The sequence below is a fragment of the Schistocerca americana genome, chromosome 3 (genome assembly GCF_021461395.2).
Source record: "Schistocerca americana isolate TAMUIC-IGC-003095 chromosome 3, iqSchAmer2.1, whole genome shotgun sequence".
Lineage (NCBI taxonomy): Eukaryota > Metazoa > Arthropoda > Insecta > Orthoptera > Acrididae > Schistocerca > Schistocerca americana.
In genome coordinates, this window is record NC_060121.1 from 453070958 (window position 1) to 453093590 (window position 22633).

The window sequence follows — 22633 nt, forward strand, 5'->3', positions numbered from 1 at the left end:
TAGCAAATGTCAGCAGTGAAGTTTACACCTCGGGGAAGTTATTCGTAGTACACCACACCGTCGCTGTTCAATCAGATGCATAACACTGTCTTTAGTGGATTCGCGCAGATCTTTATACTGGGTGTTGCTGCTTTGTTTGGGCTCAACCATTCCTTTCTTTTCCTTATGTAAGCATAAAGAGACTATTTCTCGTCAGCTGTAACGATGCAGTATAGGAATGATCGGTGTTGTTCACAAGCTAATTAATGATGAGCAAGCAGAGCTGCATATATGGCCAGATGCTGATTTTTGGCTTAGAGCATGCGGTTTACATACGCCCGATTTTTGAACCTTCCCCATTGCATACAAATGTCTCACTACCGTGGCATGATCACAGTTCATCACATTTGCCACATCTCGAGTACACTGACGTGGAGCATTGTGGACTGACGCGTTTAAACGATCTTCATCAAACCCTGAAGGTTTTCCTGAACGTGGAGAGTCACTAATTTCAAAACGATTACTCGATTCTTCTTAAAACGAGGAAACCATTTTGTTGCTGTGTTCTTTCCAATGGCATGATCTCCATACACTGCGCAAATGTTACTGCCTGTCTCCGTTGCTGTCATCCCTCTATTGAATTCGAACAGAAGAAATGTTCCAGTATCTCCACTTGGCACTCCATTTTCTAGCGCACGCACCTCCACTCACCGACTCCAAAATGACAGTATGTAAAATCAAATGGCAACAGTGAACTAAAAATAAAAAAGACAATCGATAAATAAAACCATAGCAACTGAACACCAACACGCAAAAGAAAAACACTACGCACATCTGCACCAACCTAACAGAGAGATGATTGTGTTAACTCGCATTTGACAGGGGTTCTACTGACAGTATTTGAGTGCTGTAGAAGCATAATAGCTCAGACGTACGAAGACTTTTGTTACCAAAATTGGAGATTTTTTAACTAAAATCTCTGTTGAAACTATGAGAGTTGACGAGATAGTTATAATGTTCCAAATACCAATCAACTTGTGCGTGAACGTTCGATTTTGAAGTGATGAACAGCCAATTGAATTATTAGGCGTCTACTGTTCGTTAGAAGAAAGTCACACACGAAAGTTGTAACAAGCATTCTTCAATCTTCGTCTATTGCAATACCTCTTAAATATAGGTTAATTCTTACCACAAAGTAAAAACAGCAACCAATTACTGTCAGTAGTGCCGTTTATGAAGAACAATTTACGCCAAATTCACCAATCAGACGGCTGTTCGCATTTCAGTTACATTTATAGTGTGTTCTGTGTGCAATGTTGGCTATTTGTTCGTTGTGGCGAATGTTCCTTGGGGTAGCGATTCCTTCGAAAATATTGCATTTTATTATAATCAAGAGTGCTGTACGAAACGTCCGTCTTCAAAATCTGTTCTCCAGTTAGACTTCTTTAATTTCATGAAGTGAAGCCAGTCGTAATGTAATAACTATATTGTTGGCGCTGTCGAGTGATTCCCGTTAAACTTTATGACATCATGAACACGGACGGAATTAATCGTGAAGCACACAATTCTCGGATAACCTCGGGATGACGGCCTAATTATTAAACGTTAACGGTCCGCCAACATCGCTCTGAGAGCCAGCGTGTAGGTACATTAACCTGGAAATACTGTAGTAACGCAGTGCGAGGTTCAACGTGCGCAGAATTGTGTGAAAGTCATACATTCCGAGAATTCGTCAAGCATTACTTACTCCTCGCTTAGTTACATGAACTACTACAATTCAAGCCGAATTGTTTATATGTAACCACGCAACGGCCAGGTCGTGAGATCATCGGATCACTTTCAAAGATCAAGGAGCCGAGTCGACGTATTATGGAGCTTGTAGCGCAGAAAAGTTGGTGCTGTTTATTTCATTTATCACGAAAGCCCGCTAGTTGTCTAATTTCAATCCTTCTGCTCTACTGCTTTCGTACTTTCGAATTTCCACGTCCAGTATGTACGCCTTAGCACAGTAATGATTGGACCCTGAAAAAACTGTAGCATCGGAGAAATCATTTCGTATTTTCTTGATGCCGGTGTACGATCTACCAGTAACGATTTGTCCGTACCGCTCAGACTATTGCTCTTGTGTTCTTTGACTCGTGTGTTAATGCTTGTGCTTGTAGTTCCTACGTACACTTGGCCGCATACGCAAGGGTTTTAGTACACTCATGTGGTGGCAAGATGCAGGCGTAGATCTTTAGCAGTGTTATTAACGAATCTTTTTTATTCGGTTTCATCATTGTTTCAAATCATATCGTATGAGCACTCTTCTGATTGTGACTGTTTTTACAAATTAGAGGAAAACTTTCCGTTCAGTTGGTCCTTTTCTAGCGAAAGCTCCAGATCTATTACGATGTAGCGCCCTGCGCCTGCAGAGTTGCCATTTCTTCTGGAAGTAATTCTTAATATATACGTGCATTGTATTCGGAGTTGAGAATTTGGGCAACCATCCGCTGTATTATGGAATGACAACGAAAATTTGTGCCGGACTGGGGCTCGAACCCAGATTTCCCGCTTATCACGAGCGGTCGTCTTATTATTAGGCTATCTGAGCACACTTCATTTCCAGACCTAAACTTCCACATATCGTTAGCCAGGTGTCTACAATCTGTACGCACACGTCCGTCATCTAAATTTCCGTATAAGGGAGACATTTTAGTTGAAGGTCGCTAGCCCGGTGACGGCGAGTAAGCACGATATTGCAGTGCCTGTATTGTTCAGAAATGCGATGCCATGTGTGTGTCTCTGAATTACTACAATTCAAGCAGAACTGTTTATATGTAACCACGCATCCGCGATGTCATCAGATCACTTCCTACACTACTGGCCATTAAAATTGCTACACCAAGAAGAAATGCAGATGATAAACGGGTATACATTAGACAAATATATTATACTAGAACTGACATGTAATTACACTTTCACGCAATTTGGGTGCATAGATCCTGAGAAATCAGTACCTAGAACAACCACCTCTGGCCATAATAACGGCCTTGATACGCCTGGTCATTGAGTCAAACAGAGCTTCGATGGCGTGTACAGGTACAGCTGCCCATGCAGATTCAACACGATACCGCAGTTCGTCAAGAGTAGCCACGGGCGTACTGTGACGAGCCAGTTACTCGGCTACCATTGACCAGACGTTTTCAATTGGTGAGAGATCTGGAGAATGTGCTGGCCAGGGCAGCAGTCGAACATTTTCTGTATCCAGAAAGGCCCGTACAGGACCTGCAACATGCGGTAGTGCATTATTCTGCTGAAATGTAGGGTTTCACAGAGATCGAATGAAGGGTACAGCCACGGTTCGTAACACATCTGAAATGTAACGTCCACTGTTCAAAGTGCCGTCAATGCGAACAAGAGGTTTCTGAGACGTGTAACCAATGACACCCCATACCATCACGCCGGGTGATACGCCAGTATGGCGACGACACGCTTCCAATGTGCGTTCACCTCGATGTCACCAAACACGGATGCGACCATCATGATACTGTAAACAGAACCTGGATTCATCCGAAAAAATGACGTTTTGCCATTCGTGCACCCAGGTTCGTCGTTGAGCACACCATCACAGGCGCTCGTGTCTGTGATGCAATGTCAAGGGTAACCGCAGCCATGGTCTCCGAGCTGATAGTCCATGCTGCTGCAAGCGTCGTCGAAGTGTTCGTGCAGATGGTTGTTGTCTTGCTAACGTCCCCATCTGTTGACTCAGGGATCGAGACGTGGCTGCACGATCCGTTACAGGCATGCAGGTAAGATGCCTGTCATCTCGACTGCTAGTGATACGAGGCCGTTGGAATCCAGCACGGCGTTCCGTATTACCCTCCTGAACCCACCGATTCCATATTCTGCTAACAGTCTTTGGATCTCGACCAACGCGAGCAACAGTGTCGCGATACGATAAACCGCAATCGTGATAGGCTACAATTCGCCCTTTATCAAATTCGGAAACGTGATTGTTTGCATTTCTCCTCCTTACACGAGGCATCACAACAACGTTTCACCAGGCAACGCCGATCAACTACTGTTTGTGTATGAGAAATCGATTGGAAACTTTCCTCATGTCAGCACGTTTTAGGTGTCTCCACCGGCGCCAACCTTGTGTGAATGCTCTGAAAAGCTAATCATTTACATATCACAGCATCTTCTTCCTGTCGGTTAAATTTCGCGTCTATAGCACGTCATCTTCGTGGTGTAGCAATTTTAATGGCCGGTAGTGTAAGTTCACAGAGCCGAGCCGACGTATTATGGAGCCTGTAGCGTACTTCTGAACAACACAGGCACTGCAATACTGTAATTGTTATATGACAGAGCACTTCCTCAAAAGTACTGCGTCTCACAGATTGTACAATACTGGTCGATTTGTGTTTTAATCGGAGTTGATAAAAGCTCTTCTGCATATTTATATGACTTAATTTTTGAATATATTTTCTTATACAGTTCTTTAAAAACAGCCTATAACTGTTACTGGTTTTTCATTTATTTAAAAGAATATATCGTTTAAAAAGATTGTGAAATTTAAGATTAATTCAAATTGGTACTGTGAATACATGTTGTGAGAATAGTTTGATAACTAGTGAATCGACTTGCATTAGCTTTTCCATAACATCAAATTACGAAACAGTTAATAAGGTGTTAAAGAGAGGAACTAGAGTTAAATGTTAAAAGATTCCGGGGAAAGTCTATGGATCTCTGTGAGCTCTTTTCGTCCTCTTTTACAACAATTTTAATGTGTCGTTTATTTTTCTGTCCCAGTTGCATTTTTTTTGTACAGTATGACTAGTTTCGATTTCCCCAGATCATCTTCAAATCTATGTAGTTGCGTCAGCAATCCGTCGCGTCTGTATTCTAATGTGCAGTTCAGACACAGACACTAATGACTGTTGAATCAACTACGTAGATCTGAAGATGATCCAGGGAGATCGAAACTAGTCATACTGTTTAAAAAATGTGCACCTCGGACTGAAGAATGAACGATACATTAAAATTGTTTCAAAAATCAGTACAGTTGCTGATTACTGTCGTGACCAATATATTGGCCACACGGCTCTTTTTTTTTATGAAACATAATGATGTACCATGTCTCTTAACGCTCATCTTGATCACGGTTGTTTATGTTACAGGTCGGGACATCTTACGAGAGGGTGGCTACTTCGGGCCGTGGCAGACGTGCAAGGAGCTGCAGTACAACCGCGAGATCTGCGGCAAAGACGTGTCCCGCTTCCACCCAGTCGGTGAGTACACACACACACACACTGTGGCAGTGGCGTTTCTGCAGCTACCGCTAGCACGTTTATCCGCTTTCTTAAAAGGGCTCGTGTGGCTCAACGGAGGAGTAAGTGCTCGTGTTCACTTCAAAAGTTGTACAGCTCGGCCGCAGAGTTTTAATACACGTTTCCATGAGCAAGTTTTATGTTTATAAAGTCTATCACTGTAGGAAGATAACAAAAGCCGCCAATCTTTCGGCTTAATATATTTCGTACGCTGTGTACTACAACAGAAAGTCTGTTTGCAGCCTTGCGGTCTGAAGGTAATCACACGTGGTCTCCTGCTGTGATTACACGGAAACAGTGATCTCTATACTAGCCGCATGTCGAACTCCGTGTGTCTGAGCGTACCGTCCAGATACGCTCGTTTCTTACGTTTCTGCATCATGGCTGCCACGAAATGTCACTAGAACACAGTCTATTACATCGCATGTTGACTTGATGTTCAAAACTAGAAATAAATAAATAATTTATCACGTACAGAGGGAAAAGTGGCCTTTATTGCTCATTATTAAAGCTGTCAGTGACTCAGAAAGGAGTTCAACAAGCAGCAACAGAAAGTTTTGTTCATTTACCCAATAACATAAAATGTCTGTCAGGTAGCGGAACAATATGGTGGACGACGCAGATGATAGGAATCTGCAGGCGACTGAAGTCACATGTTCAGAGACCAGAGCTGTACCTCCGGTAGTACAGAAATTACTGCACTGGTTAGTTATTTAGTTAGTTACATATCCCATTTATCATTTGAACGATTCTTTTACTGAAATGATGCGGGAAGAGTCAGTTTACAGGATATGTATATATGACTAGTGCTAACCATTTTTAAGTAGAAATTCGTCAGTGAATAGAAGAAGCTGTCCAGGAGAAATGATTTTAAGTTGGATTTAAAACTTATTTAGCTGCCCGGCAGATATTTTATGTTATTGGACTAATGATCAAAAATTTTTGTTGCTGCATGTTGAACTCCTTTCTGAGTCATTGAGAGCTTTAATGATAGGTAATGAACGTCATTTTTTTCTATTGTGTTGTTAGTATCGACATCACCATTCTTGTAAAATTTTTATGGATAATTTATGATGAATTTCATTAGCGAATATATGTACTGTGAGGGCGCAGTTAAAACGCCTAGCTCCTTGAAGAGGTACCCGCTTGACGCCCGTGAGTGAAGACCACAGTTTAGTCTTACTGCTAGCTTTGTGCAATCAATACTTCATTTCCGTGTGATGAGTTACCACAGGAAATTATTCCATAATACATTACTGAGTGGTATATGCAAATATGTGAGAAGGTTGATTTGTTTGTTTCCCAGATTAGCAGAGCAGAAGTACCTGGACTTAATTTCTGAGAAGCTCAGTAAAATGCTTCTTTCTATTCAAACTTTCATCAGTATGCACACCCAAAAATCTGCTGCATTCTACATCATTTACTGACTGTTAGTCACGTGCTACATCAGTGGCTGGTATGATGCTATTTGCTGTAGAAAACTGAATATAGTATTCTGCACCTTTTTTCGAAATTTATAGTGTGTCATTTTCTCAGAACCATTTTATTATTCTTTGGAAAATATCACTCATCTCTTTTCTGTTATTTTCTCTTTAACGGGATTATTATAACACTAGTGTCGTAAGAAAAAAAGACAGATTCTGCTTGTTAAATGTTAAGTGAAGGACATTCACATATAATGATAGAAGTGGACTCAAAATTGAACCCTGTAGGACCCCCTTTGTGATTTTTTTTTTTCTCCCAGCCACTAAAATTTTTTATCTTTTAGACATTGTCTGAATTATGTCCACTTTGTTTGTTAAGTATGATTCAAACTAACTGTTCGTAAATCCATCAGTTCCATAAAAGTTGAGCTTTTAAGAGACTAGCATGAGATACACAACCAAACGCCTCGGAAATGTCACAAAAACATCAACTGCCAATATTTTATTACTTAAGGATTGCATTATTTGATGAGCGAATATATAAATAGCATTCTCAGGCGACACACTTAAAGCCCGCCGGAATGCCGTTAAATACTATCATCAAAACTCATTGGAAACGGATGGAAAACCTTTTTTGTACAGAGCACTTCTATTTTTATTGCTCTCTTACGCTTTTCAAAAATATATCGTAGATCCAGACTAACGTAACGACAATATTCAAGCAGTTCACACACTAGTGTTGAACAGACAGTGCTCGTATAGCATTACGTGCAGAGCACTAGCTTGCGAGACAGGGATTTGATCCAGACCCGGTAGATTAAAGACCGTGAGCTGCGACATAGGCCAGAGTGGTTTTTAGGTGGTTTCCGACGCTCGTTTAGGCAGATGTTGGCCTGGTTCTCACACTGAGGCTCAGAGAATACGATATACAAACAGTTAACATGTGACAACACACGGAACGAAGTTAACACAGTTCAGCCAGATGGTTACCTTGAAAATTTTGTGGAAGAGTTAAATGAAATAAAACTTACCAAATATCGAAAACATAAACGCTAGGAAAAAGAAACAAGAGATTATCCAAAAGGTAATAGGACAGTCCAAAAATGAGAGCATATTTTCTGAAAGGGTGTAAGACGCCTTCGTCTTCTTTCAGTGGTCGTCTCACGTAATTCATCTGGATGAGATACTAAATTATGAAGTACAGTATCGCAATTAATCGGTGTTGTTCGCATGGTAACACTGTTTTTTAAGTCTCAGACACAAAGTCTTCTGACCAGTTTCATGCGACCCGCTACGAATTCCTCTCCTATGCCAGCCTCTTCCTTTCAGAGCGCTCAGTTATTTGCTGGTTGTATTCCAGTCTTTGCTTTATCCTAGAAATTTTACTCTCTACAGTTCTCTCTAGCACCACGGAAGTTAATCGCCGCTGCTTCAACACATGTCCCAGCATCCTGCCCCTTCCTTTGTCAGTGTTTTCCATATGTTCCTTTCTTTGCCGATTCTGTGGACAACTTCCTCATACATTATCTTATCAGTCCAATCAATTTTCAACATTTTTCTGTGGCACCACATCTCAAATGCGTCGATTCCAGTTTTCCCACACTCCATGTCTCAATACCATAGCATGCTGCCCTCCAAATCACACTCTCAGGAATTTCTTCCTCAAATCCTAGGTAGCAGTATTCCTTAACTTTGTCTACTTCGTGATTGCCAATGTTGATGTTAAGTTTCTCATTGTTCTCCGTTCTGCTACTTCTAATTATCTTTGTCTTTTTCCAGTTTATTCCCAGTCCACATTTCCCTGGAAATGTTTTGTTTAAATACCGTGGCACATTAATTAATTCCAAAGTGTGGAGGTGCACCATCATGTTGCAACCGTAACCTTTGCCAAAAATGACGTAGAACATCTTCCAGTGCGTCAGGCAAATAATTTAAGAGGAATGCATGATACTTCCGTGCAGCCAACCGGTCAGGTAACAAGTAGGGACCAAGGGATACAAATTCCTGTCTTCCAATATTCCGGTCCAGACGTTGATGGCAAAGCGAACTTGATGTCTACGGTCGCGGGTGACGTGCGCGTTAACGTTACACCAACGGTGGGCATTGTGCATTTTGAAGACACCCTCACAAGTGAATGCTGCTTCATCCGAGTATACTACAGTGTTTATGAATTCGTCGTTGGCTTCCTGTTGCTGTTCGAACCATTCACAGAATTGCATCCGCAGACAGTGGACTGCAGTATGGAAGTGTTGCGTTAAGGAATAATGATGATAATGGTGCACCCCATGCTCTTGCAGGATGTTAACGACCATGTGTTGCGAGACACGCAGCTGCCTTGCTACGCTACGTGTACTTGGCTTGGATTCTTCGTGTATGACCTACAGAATAGCTTCCTCAGTAGTTGCAGTATAGCGAGTCACTGGATGACGTCTGTCACGCGATGGTGAAAGGAGAAAACATGTCTCTCAAAGGCGAAGCTCCAGACGACGAAACATATTTTTATCTGGATGACGCCGACCAGGATATCCAGTAGCATCTTCACGAGCGGCAACACCAGTCCCGTTATCAGATGCACCAAGGACGAGAAGCCTATCCACATATTCATAATTGTGTATGCCATAAGTCAGCCACGCTGCTTTAGAATAACACAAGAAAAAAGTACGATATGTGTACGAATGTACACGGAGTCTGTCTCGGGCGCGTTACTCCACTGGCAATTAGTCCCTGTCCTGTGAACAGCGCATACAGTAAAAACACGTCATTAGTCGCAGCGGACTGTTACATAAAACACGCGTCACTTCTCTTTCAGCTTTTGTTCTCCATGACTCATCCCGACACTGTAAAATGTGAAATGCTCGTTTTCGAATTACACTGTTTCCATAACGGTAATGGATGTGATGTTTCCACATTTCCATTGATTATAATAATAATAATAATAATAATATTGCTAACAGTAAGGCAAGGAGAAACAAAACGACATGCGCCTATGAGACTCAATATTGAAAGAAATAATTAGTGGTTCCATTGTGACAATAGGTACAAATGGTAACCGAGTTTGGAAATTATCTGTAAACCACGTTGCCAGCCCTACTGGTGACGTAAAGCCCTAACGAAATGTAATGGACCTGATTGAAGCCGGCAAGAATAATAGATGGACTAATCGATGGGACCGTTGGGCGAGGAGTAAGGGGTGCTAGTAAATAGAAAACAGGTTTGGAATCTAGTAGATGCAGTAGAGCGGAACATTTCGCGTCCACGACGTGCAAAAGACTGCTTTAAAAGCTCACCAATGAAAACTATTGTATTCCCTTTTCTGTGTTCATACTACGCAAGTACAAATGTTTTGTGGAATACCCACTGTAATCACTGTATAATGACTAAGACGCAGGATACCGTACCACGCAGACTACATTCAGCAAATAAAAATAAATAACCCTCGACCTAGAATTGAACCCTCTGCCTCCTGCATGCTAACCTAAAACGCTGTCGATTGCACCATCTGCACAGCACTCCAGTTACCATATATGTGATTACACTGTTGCCAGATTGTCAGCCTTTAACGTCCATTTGCTGCCAAAAATATGCGCAGAACGAAATTTTAAGAGACTTTTTGTATTGTTTCTATGTGAGGAATCGCGATGTGAAGTGAACAAATTACAAAATGTTTCAAGCAAATGTTCTTTAGCTGTCAGGGGGACAACAATCAGCGTGATTGTCTTCGTTGTAGCTTTGTTTTTTTACAAAGATATGAACAGTGGTATGACTTTTTTAAATGGCACCCTGTATTTTTTTGTTCGGTAATTCATTTTCTCTCCTAAAGACCATTCGGAAATGTATTGAAGTGTACCATTCACTGAAACACAACGTTATTAATTACATAATACAACGTTGACTTTGAGCCCGGGATCACAAACTCGTTCACTTGCTGGAGTGGTCAGTAAACAAATGAAAACCGAGTAAAAACATAACACAACATTGACCTTGACTCTCCTGTACCATTGCCCAGGAGTAGAACATTCAAATGTGCTCAGAGTGGTGACCCTGGACACGGATACATTGGTGCACTCGTTGAATGAAAGAATTATTTACTGCTTGCACTGTTGCCTGCTGAAGAGAATTACAAGCAAACACCGATACGTTCCTGCATGCCCTCTGGAGTTGGAATATCGTGACAGAGAACGCCTTTAATGCATCCCCAAAGAAAAAAGTCCAGAGGATTTAAATCAGGAAACCTAGCAGGCCAAGTAAATGTTTCTCCTCGACCAATCCATCTGGCAGGATGTCTTCGGTTCAGAACACGACGTGACGGAAGGCATTATGTGCTGGACATCCACCGTGTTGATACCACATGATCATTCTGGTTCTTAGCGGCACTTCATCCAGAAGAGGAGGAAGAATTGGTGAGGAAGTTGGCATACACTGTGCCGTTTAGACTACCATTGATGAAATAAGGGCCAATAATTGTAGTACCAAGCATCCCACACTAGACTTTAACTGATGTTCCACCTATCTAAGCCATCGTGGGTTGTCGCTGGACCAATAATGCACTTTCCTTGTATTTAGCCGGCAGCGGTGACCGAGCGGTTCTAGGCGCTTCAGTCTGGAACCGCGCTGTTGCTACGGTCGCAGGTTCGAATCCTGCCTCGGGCATGGATGTGTGTGATGTCCTTAGGTTAGTTAGGTTTAAGTAGTTCTGAGTTCTAGGGGACTGATGACCTCAGAAGTTAAGGCCCATAGTGCTCAGAGCCATTTGAACCATAGACATCAGTGACCGTATTCACACTTTCAAGTTTTATAGGAAGTCTGCCACCGTGGATGTGGTAATACCGGCCAATTCTCAACAGCCACTGATGCATAAACATGCTACCTTTCATTTAGTGATACATCGCCATTATCCATCCCTATGTGTGAAGACAACTTCCAAATGGAATTAAATACAGTCAAACAAATACTAGCAAACAATGGCTATCCTCCTACCTTAGTGGACTCCATAACGTACAAAAATCAGAAACGACAGGTGTAATCTCTTCTTCACCCCGTCCATGACCCACCACCTCAAGAACGCAATAAATGGTGCACAGTATCATACTTAGGAAAAGTCTCATTGTAGGTACCCAGGAAGCTTAAATCCAGGAACGTAAAAGCATCCTTTTATATGCACAACACCGTTTTTGCCCATTGGTAAAAACAGCACTAGAGCTTTGGAAAAGAGTGGAATATATGAAATTACTTTTAAGTGTGACAAATTCTAAAGAGGTCAGTCTGGCACTGCAATACATACCCGCTTGAAGAAACACCATGTGAGTTGGGAACTTAGAAAAGGAGACTGTTCTTTTGCAGATCACCTGCCTAAAGGAGGCCAAAGTTACAAGGTGAAACATGAAGTATTACATTACATCCACGAAGGAAGGAAGCTGAACTATATTGAAATAATGGAAATTAATAAACACATGTCCATCAGCCCAAGCTTAGCATTGAATGACCAGACATTGTTCCCTTACCGCTTCTAACTGCAGATACTACTCATAATCCACTCCAGGCCATGTAGTAAATTACTCCTCTTACTCACAAGCTCCATTTTCTTTATTTCTCTCATTGTGTTAAATTTTTATTTTGTGTAATGACAGCTGCTTCCCTCACCTGCTTATATATTATCTGTTCGTAATTTAGGATCTATTAAAGACAAGATTACTTTGTTATGCCACATCTTTGGAATATGTCACGAAAGTTTGTTGTTCAATAGTGTTCTTCTACGGACAAATGTTGTAATCTGTAAACAGTTCATTACTTAACGAGTCACACATTTTATCTTAGTTAAATAATACATCGCATTTACACTGAAATAATCCCGTTTGTTTTATTCCTAATTGTAAAATCAAAATTTTTCTGCTCTGGAAATGGAGATACTCTGCACATGCACTAGTTTAAAATCTTTGCTCCAACAAAATTTCTCTGCACCACGTACTTATCTTAGTACTTAATGATGCCGTAGCAGCCGAAAACCGTTTCGCGTAACAAATGATCAATGTTGTAGAATATTACAGCAGTGTTGTGCGCCTTTCATTCACAATGTATAAAATATCTTACCAAGAGGCCAGCCGAAGTGGCCGTGCGGTTAAAGGCGCTGCAGTCTGGAACCGCAAGACCGCTACGGTCGCCGGTTCGAATCCTACCTCGTGCATGGATGCTTGTGATGTCCTTAGGTTAGTTACGTTTAACTAGTTCTAGGTTCTAGGGGACTAATGACCTCAGAAGTTGAGTTCCATAGTACTCAGAGCCATTTGAACCATATCTTACCAAGAACCGACGGAACAATCAATCAATGCTATTAGATTTACATAATTGTATTCTTCGTACCACATAAAACGAACTGCGCTAGTCATATGCGCAAGTGATGCGGAGCTCTTGGTCTAAGTACAGCGACTTCATTAAAAAATTATGGGTTAGAGTGTAAGTGTTGCCGTATAGAGTATTATTGCATACTATTGTGGAGCTCGTGTTAAAGTTTCTCGAAGTTTGCATGAGAGCATATGCACCCACTCACGAAAAAACTGACGTGTATTCTGGAATTCAGAGCTTATGTATGCTAAAGTGCTCATTGTTCATACCATCTAGTGTTTAGTTTAAGTAAGCAGAAAGTACATCGGGTATCAGATATGATATGGTACCAAATGCCGATATCTTTTATGTAATAACTTCATAATACATGAATGAAATTTCTGTACGTAAGTGATGCTGTTGTCGATTTTTATATTTATTACAGTACTCAAAATTTTGTCCAAGTAGACACAACAGTATATACATCATGGTAGGCAGAAGCGTGACCGTAAAGATTGAAGTTCCCATGACAATGGGTTAGTATCAATGACAATATCTCACACATAATAACATCTTGAACCGTGAATGAAAAATCTATATGTAACTAATGCGGTGCTCCTTGACGGGATGACTGCTGAAATTGGAACGCATTTCTGAAACTTATGAAATATTGACACAATATAAAAGTAAATAATAGGGCAAGATTTAGGAGCACCTCAGATGTTGCCAAGATTGCTGTACCTGTTGCAGTAAAATTTTCAGTATATTTTCATTCGGCTTTCACAGGCGCTCTTATTTTCTGGATGGCTAGCAGTTTAGTGTGCTGTGTATCAGCAGAAATTCAAACTGGTAATTGTTCTTTATCAGATCACAAGTTAAAAGAAACAGTTATACCAGATGGTATTGGTACAGCTGCCACTCTGTTTCCAAGTAAGTACTCACTCCGCTTCTCCACTCTTCATTTTACAAGTACGAGTATATTCTAGTAGGTTGGCATCTTTATGGCCCAGTTTCATATGCAAGACCCCGGCTGGCTCCTCTAATGACGTCTCTTCATTCGTAGTCACCGCGAAGTTCACGAGCGTGGCGTCGTGAATTCTGTCGACTTCCGCTCCTTGATTCCTCTCGAAAACTAGGACAACCAAACTTTACAGAGGGTTTACGAACGTCTTTAGCACGCGCTGCAGCTAAACACTTAGGGGTAAGAAAGTGCGTCAGTTTTAGGAAAAATGTAAATCAGCATCTCTAATAAGACTGTTTTACTATTTTCATAGCAAAAACTGTAAGATTATAGTTAGTGAACCATTTAAATTGTTTACCAGAAGACGAGTCTTTAGTGACTGATTTGTGGTAGTATTTTCTGTCTTTATTTGCTTCTCTAACACATTTCTCATCAATTTAAAATGCGGTCAAATTTTAGGGTCATGCAAAAATCAGTAGGGATTTTGGCTGTCGCAAAATATTTTTTCTTTTTTTTTTTTGAGCTTAACAAGTACTAAAACTAATCTTTAGTACATTCCCTTTCATTATCTCCAAAAGATGCAATCTACATCTACATCTACATGGATACTCTGCAAATCACATTTAAGAGCCTAGCAGAGTGTTCATCGAGCTACCTTCACAATTCTCTATTGTTCCAATCTCGTACAGCGCGCGGAAAGAACGAACGCCTATATCTTTCCGTACGAGCTCTGATTTCCCTTTTGACGTATTAACAGTGGGTGTGCATTCACTATCGTGTTGCAGCAGCATTTCGTACATTATTCTGCTACGTTTGTTTCAACTGTTGTTCAGCACACCTAATTTTCCGCTTGAAAACATTATTTTATTCTTCAGACGCATTTGGTGCGACGTCATACTTATCTAACCAGGTTAATACTGTTTTCTGTGGCTGGGCCGAGTCTTTTTTGTTCAAGATGCTCCTTTGTGTTAGGCATCAGCCGTCACATTATTTTTCTTGAGATATGTCCCTACTGGTTCAGCGAGAACATGTTACGTGTTAATATAAATGGACGAATAAAAGAAAAAAACAAAATTAGCAAAAACCTAACTGAAGCGTAGAAGCTAATTACATTGGGGGCAATCCAGTTGTCATGGCATACTTTCAGATATTGTGCAACACTTTCATCAGCTTTTCAGCAATACGACGTAGTATTAATTGTCTTTTGACGGTTTTGACCCTGGCCTCTCATGTGCAAATATCATCTCTGAGCAGTAACAATAGTCTACGCCCTGAACTGTTTGACTGACAAATTCTAATTCCTGTTTTCACCTACAGTTTTTATCTTCTACGGCACCCACTGATGGAGGTAATTTCCTGATGTCTTGAAAAAGTGCTTTCCGCATATTTCTTTTCTCGATGATTCTGCGGAATACTCTAATTTATTATCAGTCCGTTTAAGTTTCAATACGCTTCTGAAACATCACATATGTAATGCGTCTGTTCTTTTTCCGTGGTCAGAGAGCCCGTGATTCACCAGCATTCTCAGAAATATCTTTGGCACTGGTAGATGTCTTTAGCGAAGAATGTCCCCTCTGCCTTTGCTAACCAGCTTCCTATAATCTCCTTGCTTATTTTCCTTCCAAGGTAACTTCGTTTACTACAGGGCACATAATATTGATGGTAATATTGTCTCTGATCTTTCCGCTGATACTTCTTAATACTTTCGCCAGGAATATCTACACTAATAAATATTTCTTAAATTTTGAATAAAAATCATCGGGCCTTCTAAAAGAGGGCGGAGGTGCAAACAGAGATTCGGGGCACTCTCTTGCCCTTAGGGTGGGAAACTCCCCTAACAATCGAAAGAATCAGCAATTACCAACGGCATGAGGATGCAGAAGTCAATGGAAACCACTGAATTAAAGACATAACGTGTATCCACAGGACACGTAGTCTGTATGAAAAAGCATCAAAATGATCTCTAAATTGGCAGAAGACTCCGGACTAGTCCCCATTCGGATATCTGGGAGCAGACTGGCGAGGAGATAGGCGCTCCTCAGAAAAATATTAAACAACCAATGAAAAGGTAACATTCTACGAAACAGATCGTGGAATGTCAAAAGTTTGAACATGGTAGGGAAGTTAGAAAATCTGAAACGGGACGTGCAAAGGCTCAGTCTCTTACACCTAGTGAAATGTAAGAAGAAAAGCATTTCTGATCAGATGAGGATAAGGTGATATCAAAAGCAGCAGAAAATGATATAACGGGAGTAGGATTAAATTAGTATAACGGGAGTAGGTTTCGTTATGAATACGAAGGTACAGCAGAGAGTGAGTTACTGTGAATAATTAAGTGCTAGGATTGTTCCCAATCAGAATCGACAGCAAACCAACACCGACAACAATGGTTCAGTTATACATGTCAATGTTGCAAGCAGAAGATGAAGAGACAGTGAAAGTATATAAGGATATTGAAAGGGTAAACCAGTAGGTAAAGTGAGACGAAAATCTAGTAGTCGTGGAGGGCTGGAATACGATTGTAGGGGAAGAGAGAGGAGAAAGACAAATTAAGTTCTGTAATAAAGTTCAGCTAGTGATAGCGAATACTTTTTTCAAGAACCACGAGAGGAGGAGGTATTCTTGGAAAAGGCCTGGACATACGGATTACAGTTAGATTACAGCATGGTATTGGATTGTCAGGCGTACCCAGGAGCAGATGTAGACTCAGATCACAATTTAATAATGATGACGAGTAGGCTGAAGTTTAAGACTCAAGTTAGGAAGCATCAGAGCGCAAAGAAATGGAAGACGGAAGCGCTAAGGAATGATGAGATACGATTGAAGTTCTCCGAGGTTGTAGATACTTCGATAGTGAACAGCTCAGTTGGCAGTTCAGTTGTAGAGAAATGGACATCTATAAAAAGGGCAACATAGGTACAAGGAGGGTAACTGCGACGGAACCAAAACAGATACTTCACTTGATCGACGAAACAAGTACAAAAATGTTCAGAGAAACTCAGGCGTACAGAAACACAAATCACTTAGGAGTGAAAAAAATAGGAAGTGCAGGGATGCTAAGGCGAAATGGTTTCACGAAATAAGTGAAGAAATAGGGAAAAAGGTCAAAGCAGCCTTTGGTGAAATTAAAAGCAAGGGCGGTGACATTAAGGGCGCTATGAGAATTCCACTGTTACACGCAGAGGAGAGAACGAATAGGTGGAAAGAGCACATTGAGGGCCTCTGTAAGGGGAATGACTGGTCTGATTATGTGACAGAAGAAGAAACAGGACTTTGGTATCCAATATTAGAACCAGACTTTAAAAGAGCGTTGGAAGACTTAGAATCAAATAAGACAGAAGGGATAGATGACATTCAGTCGGAATTTTTAAAATCATAGGGGCGGTGGTAATTAAACGATTATTCACGTTGGTGAATGTATTAGGCTGCCGATATATCATCAGACTTTCGAAAAAACATTATCCACACAATTCCGAAGATTGCAAGAGGTGACAAGTGCAATAAGTAGCGCACAATCACCTTAACAGCTCAGGCATCCGAGTTGCTGACAATAGTGATATACAGAAGAATGAGAAAGCAAATTGGGGATATGTTAAGGACGAGCAGTTTAGCGTTAGGAAAATAAAAGGCACCAGAGAGGCAATTCTGACGTTGTGGTTGATAATGGAGCCAAGACTGAAGAAAAATCAAGACATCTTCATAGGATTTGTCGACCTGGAAAAGCGTTCGACTCTGCAAAATGGTCCAAGATGTTCGAAATTTTGAGAAAAATAGGGGTAGCCAAAGGGAAAGACGGATTATATACAGTATGTACAAGAATCAATTGGTTCAAATGGCTCTGAGCACTATGGGCCTTAACATCTGAGGTCATCAGTCCCCTAGAACTTAGAACTACTTAAACCTAACTAACCTAAGGACAACACACACATCCATGCCCGAGGCAGGATTCGAACCTGCGACCGTAGTGTACAAGAATCAAGAGGGAACAATAAGACAGGAATGCCAAGGACGAAGTACACGTATTAAAAAGGGTATAAGACAGGAATGTGGTCTTTTGATCCTACTGTTCAATCCATATATCGAAGAGATGACGGAAATAAAAGAAGGGTTCAAGAGTGGGTTTAAAATTAAACGTGAAATGATATCAATGAAAGGATTCGAAGACGACATTGCTATCCTCAGTGAAAGTGAAGAAGATTTACAGGATCTGCTGAATGGAACGAGCAGTCTAATGAATACAGAACGCCGTCTGATAGTAACTCTAAGAAAGATGAAAATAATGAGAAGTAGCAGAAACGAAAACAGCGAGAAACTTAACATCAGAATTGACAATCACGATGTAGATGAAGTTAAGAAATTCTGCTATGTACGCAACAACATAACCCGTTATGTATTGAGTAAGCAGACCATAAAAAGAGTCATTTTTGTATTATAATATGTGAGGAATCGCGCTGTGTAGTCCGGCCGACCGTGGTGACCGAGCTGTTCTAGGCGCTTCAGTCCGGAAATGCGCTGTTGTTAAGGTCACAGGTTCGAATCCTGCCTCGGGCATGGATGTGTGTGATGTTCTTAGAGTAGTTAGGTTTAAGTAGTTCTAAGTTCTAGGGGAGTGATGACCTCGGATGTTAAGTCCCATAGTGCTCAGAGCCATTTTTGTAAAGTCCGATAGCGCGAATTTTTCTTCACCCTGTACAGGGTGTCCCATTTATCTTTACCACCCTAAATAACTGTTTGTCCAGATACAAATTACAAAATGTTTCAAGCAAATGCTCTTTAACCGTCAGAGGGACATCAATAAGCATGATTGCCTTCGTTGTAGCTTTGTTTTTTACAAAGATATGAAGAGCGGTATGACTTTTTTAAATGGCACTCTGTATTTTTTATTCGGTAATTCATTTCCTCTCCTAAAGGCCTATTAAAAAATGTATCACAGTGTACCATTCACTGAAACACAACACTGACGTTGACGCTCCCAGCGCTTAGTGCAGATACTCGGGTTAATGGAACACATCCACGTACCGACATTGACACAGGACAAATGCAAACATAAATAGAATGCACACCCGTCATTCCGTCAACCATCGTCAGTTGAAGAGCTGTGTGAGTAGAATTTACACCAACGAAGAGAAGGTAAAAATGCTACCCACCTATGGGAAACGTAAGTTAGCAGAACAGTAATTTCACTACTGTTTTTTATGTACGGTACATTTAGTACAGTAGTTTAGTCCTTTTAAATACTGTTGTGTAGAGTAGGCATACAGTAAAGGCTGTCCTTCCTACAAAGTGCATCGACATAACGTTCCTTTTATTGTTGTTGTTGTTGTTGTTGTTGTTGTTGAATGTAGGCGAAATGCTACGCAGGCAGCGGAACTGTACAGAGAGCGATATCCTGTCAAGAACCCACCTACCCGACAAATGTTTTCTCGTCTTGTTGCGACGCTTCAGAAAACGGCAAGTTCCAACCACGACAACACAATCGTCGTAACACTCGCACAGACGAAGCTGCTGCCGAAGTTACTGTTCTCGCTTCCGTTGCTATGAATCCATATGTGAGAGCTCACGACAACTTGAACACGAGATTGGCATTCCTAAAACCAGTGAACATCGTATTCTTACACGTCACCGGATCCATCCTTAGCCTGTACACCTACATCAAGAATTGCATGGTAGAGATTTCCAGAATCGTGTATAGTTCTGTCAGTGGGCACAGCAGCAATTCCTCGCCAACCCGAATTTCTTCTCCAATGTTCTATATACCGTTGAATGTTACTTCTCAAACAAAGGACAGGTAAATACAAGGCTCTCTGGATCTAAGCGCTATGGGACTTAACAGCTGAGGTCATCAGTCCCCTAAACTTAGAACTACTTAAACCTAACTAACCTAGTGTCATCACACACATCCATGCCCGTGGCAGGGTTCTAACCTGCGACCGTCTGATGACGAACTGCGAAAAATTAGAAACCGGCACCGGTACTTTTTGAATAAAGTAACCTAAAAACAGCTTGTGGCTGGTTGCTGTACAGCATCAACAATTTATTTCGTATAACAGCCACGGTCTCCAATCATATGTTTATTTGAGACTTCTTCATCGCTGAACTTCTCAGAGACCTAGTTGAAGTTTAAACGGAGAAAATTAGCTTTACATTTTTTTCGAAGTAGCGGTCGAGCCATAGAAATTGTACGAGGTAACTGAACTTCTACACAGAGGTGATGAATAGTGACGAGGTGAGCCTTTTTATCCCTGTCTCGTGAACCGACGCGGTTGGTTCCCCTAACCAAAAATTATGCCGCTAGAGGAGAGAGTTAATTCGGGTTCGCCAATTAACAATTCCTTAGCCTACAGTGGTGCAATTACGCCGCCTAGTGAATCACGGACATCCTATAGGCCTGGGGCGTGTTAATCGCAGCGGAGAGGTGTTTCCACGATTGCCTGCAGCTACGATGGAGTAGAACAGGATTGTCACAATACTTAGCGAACCCTAAAATAAACTTTTGTATTCCCGCGTCTCAGGAAATTTCCGCGTAGGGTCCAGTGGGTGAAAATATTCACCACAGCATTTATTCACTTGTAAAAACAAAGACAGAAGTGGATAAGGTAAGGAAATCCTTCGACATTCACGACGAGAACACGACAGGTTCCGTACACCATTTCCCAGCAACTTCGCACAGTGGAAGAAGAGTGAAGCCAACACGTGTCTCGGATTATTCGTAGATACTCGATAGTTTCTGAGAAAACAACCATCAAAGTTTTCAACGTGATATAGATGCCTCTTAGCGGACCGTAAGCTCAGCCCAAAAGGTGGCATAGCCTCCCACTTTTGGGTCCCGTTTTCGAAATCCGATTATTGTTTTCATTTATTTCATTTTTTTCACGTCTCTACCCATGCCCTTAGATGGTTAGTACACGAATGTTTTTTATCAAGTTAGGGGATGCAAGGGCGTTATATATTGTAAAATTATAACTGGCTTTCACAATACGTGTCGTACATTTATTATATGATATAAATGTGTATTGTATTTTCAGAGTTTATAATGTTTTTAAATTCTCATATTCTTAGGTCAGTTTTTAATTCATATATTTTATTCTTGTGTTTATTCTTTATGAAGATTTGGTGCATTCCCTTGAATGATACCGATCCCAGAAACATTCGAAACATAAAAATTCCGAACACCACGAGTACTACCCGAAAGCACGTTTACATAGGGACATTTCTTCCTATGAATCTGACTCGGGAAAGAAACGTCGTTAACATTGCTGAAGATATCACGCGTTAGCAATAATTTTCCGGCAATCCACGCATAACAAACCACTTTCCCCTAAACTGGCGCTTGCAGTTGATTATGAATGAAGATACACCACAGCAACTTCACCGAAAACAATTTCGAATAATTTTTCCACTCGTGTATTACTTCTTTTTTTTTAATTCATTCGCCAGCCATAGGATTAGTAGACGAACAAGGACAACTTTATTTCAGTCTACATTGGAAAACATTCGTATAGTAAGAACAAAAATAAAAAGAATAATCGAGTTTCGAGTATGGAGCGCAAAAGTGTAAATCCGCGACACTAGCCACTGTGCTAGCGCTTCAGTTGGGCTGTTTACTCGCTAAAAAGCACATAAGTTACCTCGAAAACTTTGACCGTCGTTTTCTCAGAAACGGTCGAATATCTGCGGATCAGCCGAGACACATCTTCGCTTAGTTTGATCCCTCTGCCATTGAGCGAAGTTTCTGGGAAATTGGATTATGGCAGTTGCTGTGTTCTCCTCATGAGCATAGCACCTGCAGAAAACACGTGGTGAGATGAACCGTAATCTCGTCAACCCAAAATATTTCAGCAACATACAACCCGAAATCCTTGTTGTCAATGTTTTCCTAAAGAGCTGGCTCCTTTGGCTCCATACGTTCGTCACTGATCAGGCGATCAGTACTACCTGTTTGAAAATGACTCTTAGCAGAAGGTGGAATTTAGGCCGTCGATCGTCAAAAAAGCAGAGCAGCCGTTTTGAGTCGATACAGTGAGGAACCGAAGAGTGCCAACTGTAGCATACGATATTCACATCCTGCACCTCTCATACACACACGCTCGCCCTTCGCACTTAATGCTCCCCCACCCACCAATGTTGATGTGGGGAACTTCCTCTTGGATAACTCTCGTAGATGCAAAGAAATGATAGTTCTTGGGATACATTCTTCTTAAGAAGGAAACTTGGGAAAGCTTTTCGGAAAAAAGTCTGAGCTTGAAGATATTTATTTATAACAGTGATCAGCATTTGAGTTAGAAACAGCCGCAGTGTTGCAGAGGGCTTTCTGTCGCCACGGCCAATAAAATATTTGAGCATTAGCGCTATAAAGAGGCGATCACACGCTTCCAGAGGAGTTACCGAAGTTGCGACTTCTTCATCCACTCGCTGTACCTTCCTGCAATTTTTTATGTGCATATTTAGCAAATTTTGTAATATATAACCGGCTTTAATCAAAATGAAGCATTACCGAGAAATATTTCTCACGTGAACTATATTGCACACAACAAATCAAATTTATCTTTGTAGTAAATAAATTACAAAATCTATATGATATCGTTTAAAGTAGCTCCTAAGAAGCGCTTTAGATGTTCTACTATAGAAAAATGTTGAAA

General features: G+C 41.0%; 1 protein-coding gene across 1 annotated transcript in view; it reads left to right on the forward strand.

Annotated features, from left to right (window-relative positions):
- Positions 1-22633, forward strand: part of LOC124606147 — a 144117-nt gene that overhangs the window by 52262 nt on the left and 69222 nt on the right. Inside the window, exon 2 of the mRNA XM_047138112.1 lies at positions 5142-5252. Coding sequence (XP_046994068.1) covers positions 5142-5252 — 111 coding nt within the window. The remainder of the gene's footprint in view (positions 1-5141; positions 5253-22633) is intronic.